At 34.7% G+C, this 19851-nt stretch overlaps 2 protein-coding genes across 5 annotated transcripts in view; one reads left to right on the forward strand and one right to left on the reverse strand.

The window, feature by feature from the left end:
• Nucleotides 1–13001, reverse strand: part of CD36 (CD36 molecule (CD36 blood group)) — a 182960-nt gene extending 169959 nt beyond the window's left edge. For all 4 annotated transcript variants that reach the window (XM_077748508.1, XM_077748499.1, XM_077748510.1 and 1 more), the window contains exon 1: nt 12908–13001. The gene's annotated coding sequence lies outside the window, so the exon portion shown is untranslated. The remainder of the gene's footprint in view (nt 1–12907) is intronic.
• Nucleotides 1–19851, forward strand: part of GNAT3 (G protein subunit alpha transducin 3) — a 54129-nt gene that overhangs the window by 12457 nt on the left and 21821 nt on the right. Inside the window, exons 2-3 of the mRNA XM_077748513.1 lie at nt 6639–6681; nt 12076–12217. Coding sequence (XP_077604639.1) covers nt 6639–6681; nt 12076–12217 — 185 coding nt within the window. The remainder of the gene's footprint in view (nt 1–6638; nt 6682–12075; nt 12218–19851) is intronic.

Genomic DNA, 19851 nt, shown 5'->3' on the forward strand with positions numbered 1-19851 from the left:
TTAATTTAAAAACTAAAATATAGGTTCATAATGTACTATTTCCTCAAAGTTCTGCAGGTTTGAAGGCTAGAATAAAATATCAGGAAAAAATAAGCATACATGGAGATATTGTGTGTTATCTGGCAAAAGAAAATATATAAATTTACCTGAAATTTCAATATGACTTTACAAGCAAACCCTACCAATTATCTCATGAATGAATCATTTTAAAATTACATAAACTTTATTTAGGAAATACGCCTTAATGCATTATTTGATAACCTTGACCACAAAACTTAACAAAGACTGTGACAGGCCAATCTTCCTCTTCACAAACATAAATACAGGGACTGAAGTCAATATTAGTAAGCTGATTCTAACAATGTATAAAATATTTTTCAAGTGCATGCAAGTTTTGGGTGGGGGGGACTTACCCCAAGAATTCACGGTTAAAATAGTATTAGGACATTAATTCATATTATTTGCTACATTATCACATTAAAGGAGAAAAATCATTTTAATTCTGTTAGGAGTAATACCAAAAATAAATAATAAATTTCTTTCATCCATTCCTGATAAAACTTCTTATCAAACAATGTATAAAGGCAGTTCCCTTAACCAGATAAACAGTATGTGTAACAACCGTCAGAGGTTGTGATCGCTATCTGCGCTTACCACTGTTGATCGCACATAGTGAGCAAGGGCTTAAGATGCTTCATGGACTTCACAGTTTCCTGGACCTGCCCCTTTCCTAGTCAATGCTCTTACCAGGGATTTGGGTGAAGGTGGATAGGCAGCATTTAGAGTCTGACAAACAAACTTAAAATTGTAACTGACTTCTACTAGCAGAAATGATTTGCCCAAATGAGCAAAATAGAATTTAAAAGATATCTTTGACTGATGCTTTAAAAAAAATACACATGCAAAGTATGTCAAAGAATCTGTGTGCTAAGAAGTGATGTGGAAAAAAAGGTAGAAAAATGTTAACTACAACAAATTTTATAAAGGTAAATAATATGAAAAAAAGAGAGAGAGCAAACAAATCATGGTCTGTTATCAAGTGTTCTATTTAAAAATAAGTACCAAGCGCAAAGCCAGGCTAGGTTGCATGCCTAGCCTACCACATCAGAGTATCGGTGTTGTTGATAACTCTCCTGATATCTATGGCACCATTTGCAGTACCGGTGCTTCAGGAGCCGGGCTCCCAAATGGAGTATAGTTTCAAGTGTAAGGGGTCTAAATACCATGTTCCACAAGAAAGGATTGAAAGAATAGAACATACTAAACTTCAAAGTTCTCTTAGAAAGAGACAGAGTATGCTTCCAGTAAGAAAAAATGTTGAGAACTCGCCATATGTTAGAGTACACCCTAGGCATTTCATATCCATGATTTAGCCTGCCCAAACTCTAAGAGGTAAGTATCAATAGCCCCTTTTAATGAAATAGAAAACTAACTCTGATTCAATTTGACCAAGGTGCCCAAAGTCTGAAATAACTGCAAGCCCACATTTGTTTAATTACAAAATGTGACTAATCTTATTACATTTTCCTACCCTAAGTCTAGACTATTTGAAGGGTTGTCCTGTGGAAGAGACAGGCAATTTTGTTGGTGCTCTATAAAGAAAGAGGATTAGGAAGTGCAGTAAAATTGAGTTGGTTCACAAGGGCTAACCTAAATGTTTTCCATGCCTACAGTCTATAAATAGAGGACAAGCAGACACTGCATACCAGTATGCATGAAAAGTACACTGCTTTCATATTAATTTAAAATGAAGGAATTTAAAATAATGTATATGTTGAAATCATTTTGATATGGACATTAGCAGTACATATTTAAAAAGACTAATATGAGAGTCAGAAGACAGAGTTTGTCTGTTTTAAGGTAGATGTGGAACTTTGGATGAGTATCATAATTTCGACTGGAGCCCTGTTTCTCATTCATGGAAGAGATGTGCATAGTTGGCTGATTTCTAAGGTTTTATTCAACTGTACAGTTATGTGATTTTTAAAACCACCTATAAAAAATCTTATGCGTGACAATAAGGTGAAGTGTTTGTTTTCATTTTGCCTCTTTCAACAAGTTGCACAAATGAACAAGCAAGCCTGGAATGTGTTCAGTTGAAGTTCAGTTACAAGAATAGATACCACATAGCTTTAAATTTTTTTAATATTTGCCCAAAAAATGTGGAATAAAATCTCTAATTCTTAATAATTTATGACTATTAAAATATGAAGCATAAACCTAAATATTTACTTGAGACATTATCCACTTGCAAGAAATAAAATTCCCTCCATACCCCTTGACCCAGAAAATAATTTAGTGATAAGTCCTTTGGAAGGAAGAGATTATTTCAAGACGCCCTCGGGCTCTGTGAACATGCCGTTTTGATGCTATATTTGACTCTCTAACATGATCTAATCGTACAAGAATGGAATGGCTATTATGAACTAAGGCCCAGAATCATTGTGAGAATCGGATTTGATAATTTATCTCTGAAACGACTTTATAATAGACTAGCAAAAAATAAGATTTTAGAGAGACTGACCTCTCTTCAGGAATTTTCCTGTTAATGCTGCAACTGACTATACTGACCCTTCTCATAGAAGACTAAACTCACTACATAGAGCAAGGAATGATCCAGATACCTTTCGTAAAGTCTTCCAAAGAAATTACTCATTTGAAGTTTCATAAAAAACTACATACTATTTTTTTAAATGTGATGATTGATTAATCTACTTACCTAAGAAAGGTTATGAATGACCACCTAAACTATAAAGAATATAATAAGGTAACCTATAGCCTCAGAAATAATTTTGGAAACTTGCCAGGTCTTAGTGTTATCAGTATGAGTACCAGTTAAATTAAGAGATGAGTTTTATTTCTCGAGAGTCTCACATTTTCTCTGAAGTTTTTTTTTCCCATGCAAAATAATATAGCCAGTTGTCTTCTGAAAATAAGTGATGTGATATTTCAATGTGATTTTTATTTTATCCTCAAATGCTTTACTCTTGGGCATAGCAATCTTATTAAATGAGATGGTATGCCCCATCTGTCAGTTCATGTTTGATTGCATTTGTAAAAGTCTATGAAGAATGATTAGCAAATTGCTGTGGTTGATTTTGCATTAGTAAAATTTTACACTGGGTGGTGCAGACCACACTTGCATAAAACTACAAAGAGAAGTAGGCTGGAGGCTTACCCAATATCATTTCCCATGGCTTTTCCATTCTGATATTTTTGGTATATAAGGTGGGCAGCTATTTCAGAGAAGTGCAGAAACTGGATACATTTAGATAGGGCCTGAGATCAAACAAATTTGCTGTGAAGTAGAATTAAATCTAGGTGTAGTGATATATGTTTATCGCAGCTTAAGAAAACAGTGCCAATCAGGCAGAAATGTTTTAATGTGAAACATATACAATAGAGAGGGCAAAATTTTGAAATATGAGTTTAAAGAACCCATTTGCTTCCTGGAGATTCTACTATTAGGTACTGTTCTAGGTGTTTCAGATATGTCAGCGAACAAAAAAAAGACCTTTGATCTTGTTTAGTTTGCCTCCCAGTGTTGGAAGACAGACAAGAAAAATTTAAAACAGCATGTGAGTAACTTGTAAATCTGTAGAATAAGATATGTGCTAGGGAAATGTGAAGTAGGGAAAGAAGAATAAAGTGAGTGACATTGAAGTTAAAATTTTAAACAGAGTAGTCAAGTTCCTCTGATCCAATATATCTTTTGATATAAATTTAAATAAAATTCTGAGATTCAGGATTACCAAAAGTCATATTCCTTTTGCTTATACAAAAACAAAGGTTAAGATGGGCAGTTGGCTACCATGCTGTCAAGGGATATAGGTCTGTAAGTTTTCCTCAATTTGGATTTTTCCTGGGGCATTTTGAAACTGCCTTAGCTATGTTACTTTGAAATCTGTCCAAAATTAACAGACGCACTGAGACTTTGAACATGTCCTGTGACCCAATTTCTGGAGCTGCAGAAATGTATCAAGCCCCTTGCTTCTCTTAAAGATACAGAAATTAGGATGATAAAACAAAAACATCTACTCTTGGTTTTTTAATTGAGGTCATTGATCCATATCCTATTTTAATGTCATATACCCATGGATAAGGGTTAGTTTTAACCCGAGGATACATTCTAAAAGATATGATTTCATATCAATTATAAAATATGGAATTTCCCAATAGTTTCAAAAGTTGTTGGTGATTGTATCTAAAAATTTTTATCAATAAATTTGTATTATCAGCCTTTACTAACTCTTGGTCATTCTCTGCTTTCCTCCTCTCTATGAAATCAGAACATACAGAGTTCAGGAGTTGCCTGATTTTTTCCTTCCCCACCTCCTCCTTCACATGTTCAGGACTCACAGATAAATACGCTAAAAAGTGTGTTTTTATACTCCATTTTATACTCTATAAATATGTCCTACATATTGTAGGGTTTTTTGTTTTGTTTTTTTTTTTGAGAGAGAGAGAGAGAATGTATGTACATGAGTGAGGGAAAGTCAGAAAGAGAGGGAGAGAATCCCAAGCAGGCTCTGTACTGTCAGCGCAGAACCCAACATAGGGCTTGATCCCACAAACTGTGAGATAATGACCAGAGCTAAAATCAAGAATCTGATGCTTAACCAACTGAGCCACCCAGGCACCACTATACCGTGGTAATTTTAACCAAATTCTCTCATTATTTTCATTCTCAAGAGTCATACCCATTTTCAGAATCTTCACATGGCAGTCTTCCTTTTACTATTCATCATTTAAAATTTTTTAATGTTTTATTTATTTCTGAGAGAGAGAGAGACAGCAGGAGCAGGGGAGGGTCAGAGAGAGAGGGAGACACAGAATCTGAAACAGGCTCCAGGCTCTGAGCTGGCTGTCAGCACAGAGCCCGACACGGGGCTCGAACGCATGAACTGCAAGATCATGACCCGAGCCAAAGTCGGACACTTAAACAACGGAGCCACCCAAGCACCCCACTGTTCATCATTTTAATAAACACTCTTATTTGAATACTCTTGAGTCCTATTGCATTTATCCTGTTTAAAATATAACCATATATATATCATATAATAACTATATATGCATGTATATAATATCCTACTTTATAAAGCACCCATGTATTAATGATATCATGGTACTATTAGACTTTAACATTTTTTGATCAAGTCCAATTTATCAATTTTTAACTTTTTGTTGTTTGGGATTTTTGAAAGACTTATGTAAGTATATTTTGGCTACTTCAAGTTTAAAGATTTTTAATCTACATATTGCCCCAGAGCTTTTATAGTTTTAGTATATACACAAACACATATATGTTTCTGAATCAATTCACATTAATTTTTGCTTTGTTGTCATATAAGAGTCAGTGTTCTTTTTCCACATGAACATCCAGTTGCTTAGGCATCATTTATTTAATACATGTAGGGTGTCTGTACACTATTGTCTTTACAAAACACTGCAAAATTTCTTACATCCTTGGATTCTTAAGTACAAGCTTTATGCTTTATTTTGCATGTTATTTGCAAATAATTTTATGCTTAATTAGAGTCTTCTGACAATCTCAGGAGGTCAGTATTCTCAGTTTGTAAATAAGGACATTAAGGGGCTAAAGAAATTACCAAAGATATCTCATCCACACTGAAACACACATGAACATGAACACACATGGGGACAGAGCCGGTTTACCTGCAAACCTAGGTCACTTCACTTCAGTACTTCTTGGGTTTCATTTTCCAAGAAATACTCATTAATGGCAAAGCAGACTCAAGAAATATGCTCAAAAAGCCTTGAAACATAGCTTGAAACAGTCACAGATTTTTGTTCATCTAAGGTTCATGTTTTGTATTTTAAAAATCATGTGAATTTTATATCTGTCTATATTATGTTTGCTCAACAGACCAAAATAAAATTGTATATTGTGTATCATTAACTAAAATAAATGTTCCAGATAAATTCAACTGATTCTCTATATTATTGCCACCCCCTCCTCCTCTCCCTGGAGTGTATAATCCATTTTCAGATACCCCCACATCATTGTTACTTGTAGGGTCCACTTTGCTTAGTGTTGTTAGTGTTATTAACTTTCCTTTATTTAAATAGAAAACATCTGTGCACCAAGGTAAATATAATGATAAAGATAAGAGCCCATTCTTCCATTAGAATAGCTTCAAACAGTTCTGCAAATAAAAGACTATTGTCTCATTTTCTTTTTTTACAGCCATTTTATCAAAAAAGATATATGAGGTAACCTAGAGTATAGAAAGAGAGATATAGTTAATCTAGAGACTATAAAGTTGAGACCACTTTCCTTGGGCTGCAAACCCAGGAGATATGAACTTTCCAAACTATGTTCAAATGCAATAGTAATTTTTTTCTGAGAGTATACATTTCTTGTTTAAAAAGATACCCTTTACCTTGGAGTCAGACCTATATCTGGATTTAACATCAATATAAAGTAGTTTTATTTTCTTCTGCTATCCTGGAAAGTCGGCAGCTAATGCTTTTCAAGACTTGACAGAGATGACTGCTCGTCTTTACATAGGAGAGTTGTCTTACATGTTTACTCATCAGAAAATGATAATCACAGATTTTATTATCTATATGGATTTGGTGTAGCAATTGATAACACTCCCATCTCTTTGTTGCAGGAGCGGGAGAATCTGGAAAAAGTACAATTGTTAAACAAATGAAGTAGGTACACACTATTTTGAAATGTTTGATATTTGATGTTTGTGCAGTTGACCAGTCTTAAAAGAAATACTTTTGATTGATTGAAAAATATTGAAATCAAATTGATGGTCTGTATATCCAGGTAGAAGCAGATGTCACGATTCCTGTGCAAATGTCCCTCAACCCTTTAGCAGAGAGCATAACTGATGAGTATTATTGTAATTTCCTTTTTCTTTTAAATTTTGCCTCTTTACAAGATGTCTACTAAAAGCAGTTATGTTTTAAACATGTTAATCTGGGTATAACCCAGGGCTTCAATATTGTGGGTATAAGTCATAAACATTTCAAAGTATGTCAAAGATCCATTTGAGTTTAGGAGGAAATTGTAATTTGAACCCAATTGGCATTTTACCTACCTGGGAATAAAACGTTTCTGTAAAGTGATTACTATTTCATTTTTTTGCATTTTTCTTTCCTCTTTATGATGAAATCAGTAGACATTAATTTCTTGATGAGACAACAAACATAAAAGCGCTAAAATCCAGGAATATAATTTCTGAAATTATAAAATTTCAATTGATAAGTGGAGATGATTACATAAAATCTCATGGCTCTGTTACTGCTGGAGAATTTTAAAAGACACCTGTTGCCATAGGATAAGATGATCATTTTTTTAACTTATTATTAATTATATGTTGGTGGATCTTGTTCCATGGAATATGTCACATGAGGAAATCATTGCAGTTGATTATACAATTGTCTATTTAGACTGTAAATCACTGATTTTTCCTTTCTTTTTAGGTACTAATGCCACATAAGTTCCATGTCAACAATTATATAAGTCCCACTTTTTGAATTTCTCAACACCTGTACTTGCAACCACATTTTTTTTATCTTTTCTTCCATCTTTGAAGAACAGGACACACCTCTATCCTGATCAGTGTTTTTACTTCTTTTGGGTTCTCAACTTCTTGCACCCAAATCATCTCGCACACCCCATAACACTACCACTGCATTTGTCTGTTATTTTCTTTCTGGTTAAAATCATGCTCAGGTCCCTCCTAACCTTTTTAGCTATCCATTCTCTATGAAGTTAAATGCAATAAATAAGAAATATCAATTATTTAGCTATCTAAAAATTAAAACTTTTAAATATATTAAATCATAAATAAAATTAAATAGAAAACTGGCAAAAAATCTATAATAAATGTGATAATTGACTTTCATAATATATATACATAGATAAAAAATAGATATATAGAGAGAGATAGATATATAGATTGGTAAGAAAATATAGATTGGTAAGAAAAACAATAAGCTGCCCAATCTATACAAATGGGAAGAGACTATGAACAGACAACTCACAAAGACAAAATTAATGTCTATTTAAATCTATAATGAGGTATTCTTCATCTTAGTGTATTAGAAAACAATAATTTTAAATAATATTATTCAATAAAGGTGAGGTTTTGAGAAGTTAATGTTTCTAATTACTACTTATAAAATTATTTGTTATAGCAAATTTATAGATAATTTTTGCAATCTACAAAGTTACCTGGGAAAATAATTATTGATCTAAATATATTTCTGAGAATTTTAATAAAATAATTTAATTTTGAAAACTGCAAAAATAATATAAACATGAAAATATGAACAGTTATGCACTGAGAGATTTGTACTACTCTTATTTAAAATAATGATATAGGAGGTAGAATTAAGTACCCTAAATTAAAATAAAACATAGAGAAATAGATTGTGAAAGTATGGGACTATTCATCTTTCAATTGCAATATTTTACATCCATTACAAGTTGTATGTAGATGAGAAAGTTTTTTTTGTTTTTTTTGTTTTTTTTTTTTTTTTTGTTTTTTTTTTTTTTTTNACCCATGAACCGTGAGATCATGACCTAAGCGAAAGTCGGACGCTTAACCGACTAAGCCACCCAGGCGCCCCAGATGAGAAAGTTTTAATAGCAGACAATAGTTATAGTCACTGCACAAAAAAGATATAAGATTATATAAACATCTTTACCTCAACTATGACAAAATAGATAATTTTTTTAAATGGAAGAAAATATACCAATGTTCAAAGCTATTTGCTTCTCAATACTGTGATTTAAAGTTACAATGAACCTTTGTTTTGAACACTGCTGGGCTTTTCGTATTTTCTACAATGAGCAAATATTGCTTCTATTATTAACAAAGAGTCTCCTTATTCTACTTATCCCTTCCTTTTCTCAGTAGGCTCTATAAAAAATAGTCCACATTAGCTCTCTTTCCACCTTCCATTTACCCTAAAACCATTTCTATCACTTCTGCCTCCAGCATGCCAAATAAATTGCCCCTATACATGTCAGTTATTATATCCTAATTGCCATGTGATATGGAATGTTAATGAGTCCTTATTTTAATTTTGTTTGACTCCACTGATCTTTTCTCAAACTTTAGCTTCTAAAATAACTCTTTCCCAGTTTACCTCCTAACCATCTGCTTTACTCCCAGATTCTTTGACTACATTTTAACTGCCTGTGTCTCAAATGGACTAAGTCCCCTTCCGTTTTTACTCTATACCTTCAAATGAAAACTGCTAAAATCCAACGATTTTCACTATGATCTGTCCCAGACTGTCCAAGAGTATTTCTTTTAAATTCACTTTGTCTAAACAAGGGAAGCAGATACATCTACTTCTGTATTCTATAGATAGTTCAAAATAAACAACACTACCTTATCTCTCCATCTGGCCTCTATTTCCCTACATTTAAATACAGCAACAGCAGCAGCAGCCTCTAAAGCAATAAACCTGGGTGTAGATATGAAGACACTCACCTTCTCACCAAGTTTAGCCAAATCTACACAAGTTACACAAGGGTGTCATTTAACCCTATTGTCACAGTCTTAGTTTAAAAAGCTCACATTTCTGAATTAGATTAATGCAATATCCTGCTAAGAACTTTCTACCTCTCTCTTCTTTCCTCCATTGCAGTATCCACAATAACACCAACTGATCTCTTTTTTTAAAGAGTGTATACCTTTACAGAATCGTACTCTTCTCAAACTATCAAGATCAAACTCCTTGGCATGTTATATAAGACACTTCAGAATCCAGCTCCTACCTATCTCTTCATTCTAATGGCCTATGACTTCCCCCTTCCTGTTTTCTACATCAGATACTGAACCTACATAGTGCTGTGGACTAATGTACTACAGAAGGTGTACAGCTGTGCAGCTAAGATCAGGGGCTTCAAAATCAGACTGCATTTATTGCCTGACTGTACCATGTGCTAACTGAATAAATTAGGGGTGGTTGCTTCCTTTTTCTATGCCTACATTTCTTTCCTGTAAAATGTATGTAATAATTTTACATACCTTAAAGGACTTATTGTAAGAAATGAGAAGACCTATAAAGCACTTAAAACAGTGCTTGGCACACGCTGAAAGCTTGACAATTATAATCATGTTTGGTCGTACTTATGTTTCTTCCTAGAATGTTCTTCTTTTTTGCTATCTGGAAATAACTACTCCTCCTTGAAAAATCAACTGCTCATCAATCACTGCCCAAGGGAGTCTCCCCTCAATCTCATAGACCTACACCCAATAAGTCTATTGCTTTTCCTTTTCTGGTTTATTGTACCATATGCAGATATTGTTGTTATACACTGTCACACTGCACAAAAATGGATTTTATGCTCTACTTTCCTATAATCCAGTACTCCCCAATAGAACTTTTTGTGATGACAGGAAGATTCTATCTGCACTTTCCAATATGGCAGCTCCTAGTCACATGTGGTTATTAAGCATTTGAAATGTGGCTAGTGTAAACAAGGAATTAATTTAATTTTAAGTAATGTGTAGCAGCTACTATAATGGACAGTAGAGCTCTAGTCTATATATTTTGGAGGAGGAGAGAAAGTATCATTCACTCATTTTTTTCAGCACATAATGCAGTATGTTACAGAAAATGTCCAGTATAAGTTCACCTAATTTGAACAGATTTAGGAATCAACTGGCAGATACAAAGCTCCATCTCCCAGAAATGTATTTGTGCAGTCCCTGGAAAAACAATACTGCTTAAAATGCCACTAGAGCTGTATTTTTAAAGCATACTTTTAACATTTTGTTCTGTGATATTTCCTTATCCTGTGAGAAAAGGATAGGAATCAGAACTTATTCCAGAAAGAAAAATCTAACTGCCTCTAAATTTATTTGTAATTGCCATTTAAATTTAATAATTAAATAATTTTCCATTTTGACAAAGAACTGACATTTTTTAATGAACTTATTCTTGATGTATTCACAAAGACATTTTACTGCATGTTTTCCACAACCTTTAGTGGTCTGCTTTATTTACTTATTAAAGTTGCTTGTTTAGTACAGCAAGATAAACCTGGCCCTGTTTAAAATAGAAATCCAACCAATTATTGGCAATCAAATACTAAAAACAATCGATAATGGATACAGATTCTTCTCCTACTCTTTCATTGCAGAAATTATTGTTTTTTGAAGGTTTTAATATCTTGGGGAGACTTAGCCTTCTTTTTCTTCTAATGCTAAAGTCTCTCTGTGTAAATAAACACAAATCTTTCATAATATGACATCCAAAATGATGCCTAATGAACATAAGGCACTTCAAAAACCAACAAAAAAAATAAACCAACCAACCCAGAAAGGAACAAGCACATATTATACAATAAAGACACAATAAAGTAATAAGCATAAGCAGAGATTTTAGATCTTAGAAGGTAGACCTATTTTAATCTATTATTCCAAAAGGGTAAGTAAAACTGAGTTCTGATTGAATGAGTGGAAGGAAAAGAATAGTTCAGCCAAATAAATCTCTGAGAATTTCAACTCTGAGAGCTAAAGGCACGTACACAGATGGAAAAACAAGGGATTCAGGAGCAGGTAATTACCTACATTTAAAAAAAAAAAGATGCCTTTGTTAATGCTATGAATAGAAAACAGGCACTCCTATTTTCCAGTGTGTCTTAAGTGATAGGAAAAGAAATGAATGTTCTACTAAAGTACTTCACTTCCTCTACATATCATGTTATAAAGTCTAGTTTGAGAACTCTGTATCTTTGTCCTGGGAATCTGGAAATGTTTCTTTTGAAAATAAACACATGTTCTAAGTAAAATGCTCGTCATTTACTAATTTTAAATAATTGTTTATCTAGAGCAAATTTTAAGTCCTCTTTATATTTGGCATAGGAAGATCAAAAAGTAGTTCATTAAACCCCAATGATAATAAAAATCTGTACTCATACAATTGTTCAGGTTTAACATACACACATGGATAATATTTTTGTAAAAAATATATACTGTCATTTTATTCAAGCAAATTATTATTGATGTGTTTTAATATTATAAAAAATATCAATTGCTCAACTCACAAAAACTCTTCATGTTTAAATTATAGGATCATCCATAAGAACGGTTACAGTGAGCAAGAATGCATGGAGTTCAAAGCAGTGATTTACAGTAACACACTGCAATCCATCCTAGCTATTGTGAAAGCCATGACTACTCTTGGGATTGATTATGTGAATCCCAGAAGTGCAGTAAGTATGCAAATAATGACCACTGTAGTGGTAAGATGGAGTCTGAGCCATAAAGCAGTAGAAATAAATTTCTTGTATTAATCTACATCAAAAATTTAAGAATGTGAAATATGAATTTTAGAAACTGTAATTCTGTTTAGTGTGAAATTTCCTTTTTTTTTGTAAATGAAACCTTTCTTTTTGTGTGCTATAATCCTATTCAATATTACCTGGTTTCCTAGGAATCAAATATAATAGCAAATAGTATACTATATTAGAGAAAAATGTTGATTATGTTTCCTAAATACAAAAGAATTTATTCCATAAGATCAAATGGCAATATCTCTACATTTGTTTCCTAAGTTTAATTACAAGTCATTTCATGGAGACTTTATTTTTAGTCATAACATTAGTAAACATTATAATTTTCATTATTGTTCAACGGTAATTACAAAGGCAATGGGAAATTTTTATTTTATAGTGTTATTTTTTTAAAAAAGAATTCAAAATTGTGTGGTTAAGTAAACTATTTGTATAATAAATATACTCAGGTTGTCAGAGTTCTGTTTATAAGGTAGCATCTAAATAGTTTCATTTATTCTATTTTATATTTTGTAATATATTTCTATAACTATATAGTATTCTCCAAAGAACAATAGTTACCACACCCAAAAGAGGAGTAATAGTGTACAATCAACAGGAAAAACTCACTATTTTTTTTTATGTTCCGTCCAGGAGCAGCTGGTAGACTCCAGAAGATATCAGTTGAACTGTTGCCAATGTAACTCTTAGATACTTTGTTACACTAACAATAGAAAAGAGAAGAACAACATATTAAGTATAGAGAAGGATGTGACATCTGTACTTTTCTCTCCCTACTCCTCTTGGAGTTTACGGTGAGACCTTGTAAATTACCATTGGAAGCCAGGATGAAAAGAAAAATGCTTCTTTCATGCTGTCAATTTTAAAGGAAATGGTAAATCCTCTTCTTGTTCTGGCTTTTCCCAACAAGGAGCAAAGAAATGCTAAATATGTTCTTAAGGCAGATCATTTGTAAAGCGGTCAGGAGTTCCTCTAGGCTCTCCTTCCATTTCTAGCTTTCCTTGAGCTTGGCTCCAGTATGTCACCTACTTCTTTAGATTACAGTTCCCTCTCACATGTAAAAGGGGAACTTGGGGGGACTCAACTCCAATATCTTTGCATTGTTTACCGTCCCATGACCTAATGATCCATTTTTTATTTAAGGGTAGTTTGGTTATAGCTCTGATGCTGGCTGTTCCTAAGACTCTGAGACTTTAATTTAGCTCTTTAGAAGCAACCTGGTGTAAGCCTCATGTTTAAAGAGGTGAAAAATCAGAACCAAAGAGGATGAGCAATGTGGCCAGCACTGTATAGCTAATGTCTGGGGACAAAACCCACTTCTCCTAGCTTCCACCAGAGTGCTTTTCCCTAAGCAAGGATTTTTGCACAAATACTTCTAACGGCCAGGAATGATTGCTAGTCTGCGACTGGTTAGAGTCTTAATGACTTGGTATGCAGGTGGAGTGAAAATAATAGACTCTGTAGACTGCTGCCAGTACACTGAAAATTAAAATAAATGTAAATTATTCAGAGTGTACATTAAATGGTAAACACAGAGTGATGTATGCAGCACTCAACAACTGACGTGACTTCTCAGGAGGACCTTTGTCCTCAAGTCTCAAACATCACAGCTGGCAGGTACTACATAACTCAGATTTTGATTTCAATTGTTGAAAACTATAGTAGCTTTGGTGACATTCTTTAGCATTTGATTTTAAGATCAATATACTCTATACCTGGCTTAAACTTTTTAACAGATTAATTGCTAAGCATCTGTGGCTTTCAGAGTCCTATTGTCCCACAGGTTTCAATTTAGCTTTCTATTTATTAAATTTCTATATTTTTACATTATCATTCATGCATCACACAGATTACCATTCAGAGAGAGAAGGAGTCTAAAAATAAAACCTCCATGAGCTTTATTGGCTATAGCTTTGTCAATTTGGACACGTTATTTAATCTCCGTATGCTGTGGTTTCTTTATCCACAAAAGTTAGTGCTTTTTTCACTTATTTTCAAGGACTATTACAGAAAGAAACAGATATATAGGAAATTCACTTAAACACACAATCTTGTGGGGCAACTGTGTGGCTCAGTCAGTTAAACTTCTGGCTCTTGATTTCAGCTCAGGTCATGATCTCACACTTCGTGAGATGGATGAGCCCTGCCTTGAGCTCTGGACTGATGGTGGGGAACCTGCTTGGGATTCTCCCTCCCCTGCTTGCTTCCCACTCCTCCCCTTATCTCTCAAATTCTCACTCTCTCAAAATAAATAAACTTAAAAAACCCAAAATATTGTAAGATCCTAGTAAATATTGAGTATTTACTCTCCACTAATCACCGTGAATATAAGCTCATCATAGACTTACGTATTGAAGTCCATGCACACCCAACATCATTTGAAAAGATTCTATTTCATTAAACTTTTATTTATATAGTTATATGGAAACAGTATTTGCCCTAAAGAGAGGGAAGACTGATACTGAACAAGTAATTACAAAGCATCACCTATTACAAAAGGGTGGTACAGCTCAATGGGAAGCTAAATCCTCACTTGTGGGAACAAGTACTGAGAAAGGAAGTACTATCACCAGTGTGGGTGGGGAATAATAATAATAATAAAGTGTTTTTTAAGAAATACTGAGTTTAGGGGCGCCTGGGTGGCTTAATCGGTTAAGCGTCCGACTTTCACTTAGGTCATGATCTCGCAGTTCGTGGGTTCGAGCCCCACGTCGGGCTCTGTGCTGACAGCCAGCTCAGAGCCTGGAGCCTGTTTCAGTCTGTGACTCCCTCTCTCTCTGACCCTCCCCTGCTCACGCTGTCTCTCCTAGAAATAAATAAAAATTAAAAAAAAAAGAAATACTGAGTTTATAAGTTCCATAACATGTCCGCATGTGTAAGTGGTTGAAATGTACATTTCAATTTCAAAGGAGATAATTTGATGAGAGATCTAAATCTTAGTATTATTGCCATTACACTATGGCATATAATTTATATTAAGGAAGTGGGTGGGATGGAAGAGGTCAAATGCTTAGATTGAGAAGATAAGGGTATAAAGGAGAGTAGCAACTTAGATGTCCATGTTGAAAAAGTAACATTTTCTGGTCATCTGAGAGGACTAAGAAAATTTGGAGGAGATGGTTGGATAGTAAGGGGAAAACCAGATTATATGGAATCACAAAATTCAATACAAAGGTTCCAAAGGGAACTTATCTAAGCTAAAAGTTGTTGTGAGGTCAAAAAGAAGTATATTTAAAATCTACAGAGGCACCCAGGTGGCTCAGTCAGCTAAGTGTTGGACTTCTGCTCAGGTCATGACCCTGCAGTTAATGAGTTCAAGCCCTGTGACAGGATCTGTGCTTAGAGCTCGGAGCCTGGAGCCTGCTTCGGATTCTGTATCTCCTTCTCTCTCTGCCCTATGCCCACTCATGTGCTGTCTCTCTCAAAATTAAATAAACATTAAAAAATAATAAAAAATTAAAATCTACAGCATTTAATAATATAAAGATCACTGGGGATATCATGAGACAGGTTTTTAAAAAGTTGTGGACTGGAGCGCCTGGGTGGCTCAGTCGGTTAAGCGTCCGTCTTCAGCTCATGAAGATCCATGAGATCATGGTTCTTGGGTTCGTGGGTTTGAGCCCCGCATTGGGCTCTGTGCTGACAGCCAGCTCAGAGCCTGGAGGCTGTTTCAGATTTGTGTCTCCCTTTCTCTCTGAACCTCCCCTGCTCATGTCTCTCTCTCTCAGAAATAAATAAAAAACACTAAAAAATAAATAAATAAAAAGTTGTGGATGAAAAATCCAATGAAATATATTGAGATACAAGAGGAAGATATGGGAACAGTTTTAAGACATTTTAGCAACTATAGCTGAAGAGTATAGGAGAAATAGGAATATAGGAGTATAGGAGAAATTTTCTTCAGGATGCCACTCACATCTCTTTGCAGCTATCTGAAAAATGTGAGAAATTATTGGAGAACCCTTAAAGTTTTCCTAGAACATATAGTCTGAGCTAATTAATGCATTTCATTTTGCTGATTCATTTGTTCTACAATATTCCTGGGACGTGTACTATGTGTTAGGTTCTGGTGTAAGTGTTAAGGATGTAGAAATGAATAGAACAAAAAAAAAAATCACTTTCATGTGGTTGTAGTCTAATATACAAGATACAAAATAGGGGTGCCTAGATGGCTCAGTCGGTTAAGCATCTGACTTTGGCTAAGGTCATGATCTTGCAGTTTGTGAGTGTTGAGTCCCACATCAGGCTCTGTGCTGACAGCTCAGAGCCTAGAACCTGCTTCAGATTCTGCATCTTCCTCTATCTCTGCCCCTCCCTGCTGATCCTCTGACTCTCTGTCTCAAAAATAAACATTAAAAATATTAGAAATATATACAAAATAAAGAAATATGCACTATGTAGGTAATAATAAGTGCTATAAAGGCAGGCAAGGGGTTGGAGAATAAGGAAAGAATGGACGAAAGGGTGACCCTGGAAGACATTCGTGAGACGGTGATATTTGGGAGGAAACCTAAATGAAACAGGAGATGAGTCACAAGGGAGACACGGAGGGAGCGGCCATTCAAACGCTCTCAAAACAGGGGATTGGTGAGTTTAAGAAAGAGTAAGATGTTTAATGCATCTTGAGGAAAGAGAGACAAATTGTGGGGGAAGGGAGAGATTGAGATACACATACACAAACACAGAGAGAGAGAAATAAAATTGAAAAGAAGTACATGAGTCAAAACCTTGTGAAACTTTGTAAGCCACGGCATGGGATTTGGGTTTTGAGTGTGATGGGAGTAAGATAATAAGTAGGAGTTCAGCTTTCCATCACTTCGGCAATTATGTAGAAGACAGCTTTTCAAAAAAAAGACAACTTTTCATAAACCTTGTTAATTTTGATAATATATATTATCAAATATATAGTTCCTTAACCGTATGAATTTTGATTCTTTTTTTTTAATGTTTTATTTATTTCTGAGAGAGAGAGAGCATGAGCAGAGGAGGGTCAGAGAGAGAGGGAGACCCAGAATCTGATGCAGGCTCCAGGCTCCGAGCTAGCTGTCAGCACAGAGCCTGACGTGGGCCTTGAACCCACGAACGGTGAGATCAGGACCTGAGCTGAAGTCAGCCGCTTAACCCACTGAGCCACCCAGGTGCCCCAAATTTTGATTCTTTAAATTACTATGTCTGCCCTTTAGTAGCTGCCGAAGAACTTCAAGAATTACAATACAGCATGTCCAATAAGATATTCCTTATGGTTAAAGAAAACGATGTATTGCCAGGGATTCTCAACTCAGGCTGCTCATTTGTGTCACCCAGAAGATTAAAAAAAAAAAAAACCTTTGTAGAATCTGACACCCAGAGGTTCTGCCTCATTTGTTTGGGTTGAGTTCCTGGTAGCAGTATTTTTAAAAAGTGCCCCACACGCTTATCATGCACAGTCTGGCTTGAAAATCACCCCCGTTGCCTTCATCTCTGGATGCAATAAACTAAAAAATAAAAGGTCTTGAAAGACAAAATCAAACTGATACGATGGCCTGCCCTTGAGGGAAGTACCAGGATTGAAGTGGTGGCTAAAGAACACGTTATGACATTTACATATTCAAGGTGAGACTATTTTCATCATGGTTATCTACTAAATAAAGTGTATTTAAATTGAAATTGGAAAAAACTTTTAAGTGAAAGAGTATATTAGAAATTAGCTTAGTTTATAAAAATAAGCTAATAAGGCATGTCATTTTTTTCCCTTTAGGGACAAATTGGTTTGAACAGCTGTTTCATTGCATCATTTGTCCTGAATGACACTTTAATAGTGAAGGAGGCACAGGGGTCGATGCCAGCTGCACTGGCTGTGTCCTATTTCGCTGGGTTTGCAGAGCTTTCTGACATTCAACCAATTGGGAAGAAGGACCTGAAACTTTATTCTGTGCCAATACAGGAAAATGGGTTCAACTGTTAGATTTCGGCCATTTTACGATTTTTGGCTTAATGCTCCCCTATCTAATCAGTTTGGATTAGCAATAAAATCTGAATATGAAGAAGGATGTAGTAAGATTTTTAGTCTTAACAGAGCCTCTCTTTAACAAGGAGAGACATACCTTTAGTTTTTAATGCAAAGAACAGATTTTTAATAAAATGATGAAATAAGCCATTGTCACCATTTTAAAATAAATAATTGACTTGTATCAGAAAAGCAGCAAGTTCCCAGTGACAATTCTTCACTGGGGTGCACCTGACATTGTACCAAGTAGTTTGGGTTTGACTCTTCTTCTGATGCTCATTGTCTTTATTGGTTTGGCCAAACAACCTCTTACTTTTAGATTCATTTGTAAAACGGAAAAAAAATCGTGTCTACGTGACTAGTGTTCTGACGATTCTGCAAGATATTACAGGTGTTATAATATTATGTGCTAGAGAGAGTATGAGTATGAGCTTTGGAGTCTGACAACCAGGATTTGAAACCAGATTTTATTTCCCTGGTCCAGCATCATGGTCAATAATTTAATTTCTTTGGAACTTAAATTCTTAATTTTTGTCATAAAATGGCTTTATTAGTTTAAATAAACTGTGGACTATATTATTTACTTGATAAAGTTTTATTTTCTTCTTTCTTCTTACCTTCAAATATCCCATCAAGACTAACAAAGTAGCTGCTTTTTTCCTTTATTTCATGTTTTCTTCTTTTGTTCTTTCCCTTCTCTTCTATTTTCCTTTTCTTTTTTTCCTTCTCTTCTACTTTCTTAATGAAATCTTCACCTCTACCCTATTGATTAGCCTCAAAGGCATGCAATCAACAACACCTGTACAGATGTCCAAAAACCGTGTGTATATAAATACTTACCATTTTGATTTATGATTGCAAATGATACTTTTCGTAAATTATATTGAATTTTATTTTCCATTTTATCTCTAATTCTTGCATGGTATTTTTATTTCCTGGAAAATTTATGGCAAAGATCAAAGTGCCAGATTATATCAGATTCATTACTCTTTTATCCTTGCATTTTGACTCTCTGCAAGCTCAATGGATTTACATTTAGGTACTATTATCCCCTCTGACATCATATTCAGAAGTTAATGACTTTTAATAAAATATCCTCAATTCATCATATAATGCAACATAGTTTTTGTAATGGAGGACTCTTCACTCAGCCATTATAAGGAAACTTAAGGGGCGCCTGGGTCTGTTAAGCATCTGACTCTGGAATTTGGCTCAGATCATGATCTCACAGTTTGTGGGATGAAGCCCCACATCTGGCTCTGAGCTGACAGTGTAGAGCCTGCTTGGGATTCTCTTCCTCTCACTCTGCCCCGCCCCCACTTATGGGTGTCTACTCTCACTTCTCTCTCCCAAAATAAATAAACATTTTAAAAAAAGGAAACTTAAGATTGCATTAACCTTAACATACACTGACTAGATGCTCAACAGAATTATTACCTAAAGGAATAATATAAAAATAATAAAATTGAGGGTGCCTGGGTAGCTCAGTTGGTTAAGCATCTGACGTCAGCTCAGGTTGTGATCTCACAGTTGGTGAGTTCAAACCCCACATGGGCTCGCTGCTGTC

This window comes from Crocuta crocuta, unplaced genomic scaffold (assembly GCF_008692635.1).
Source record: "Crocuta crocuta isolate KB4526 unplaced genomic scaffold, BGI_CrCroc_1.0 scaffold417, whole genome shotgun sequence".
NCBI lineage: Eukaryota > Metazoa > Chordata > Mammalia > Carnivora > Hyaenidae > Crocuta > Crocuta crocuta.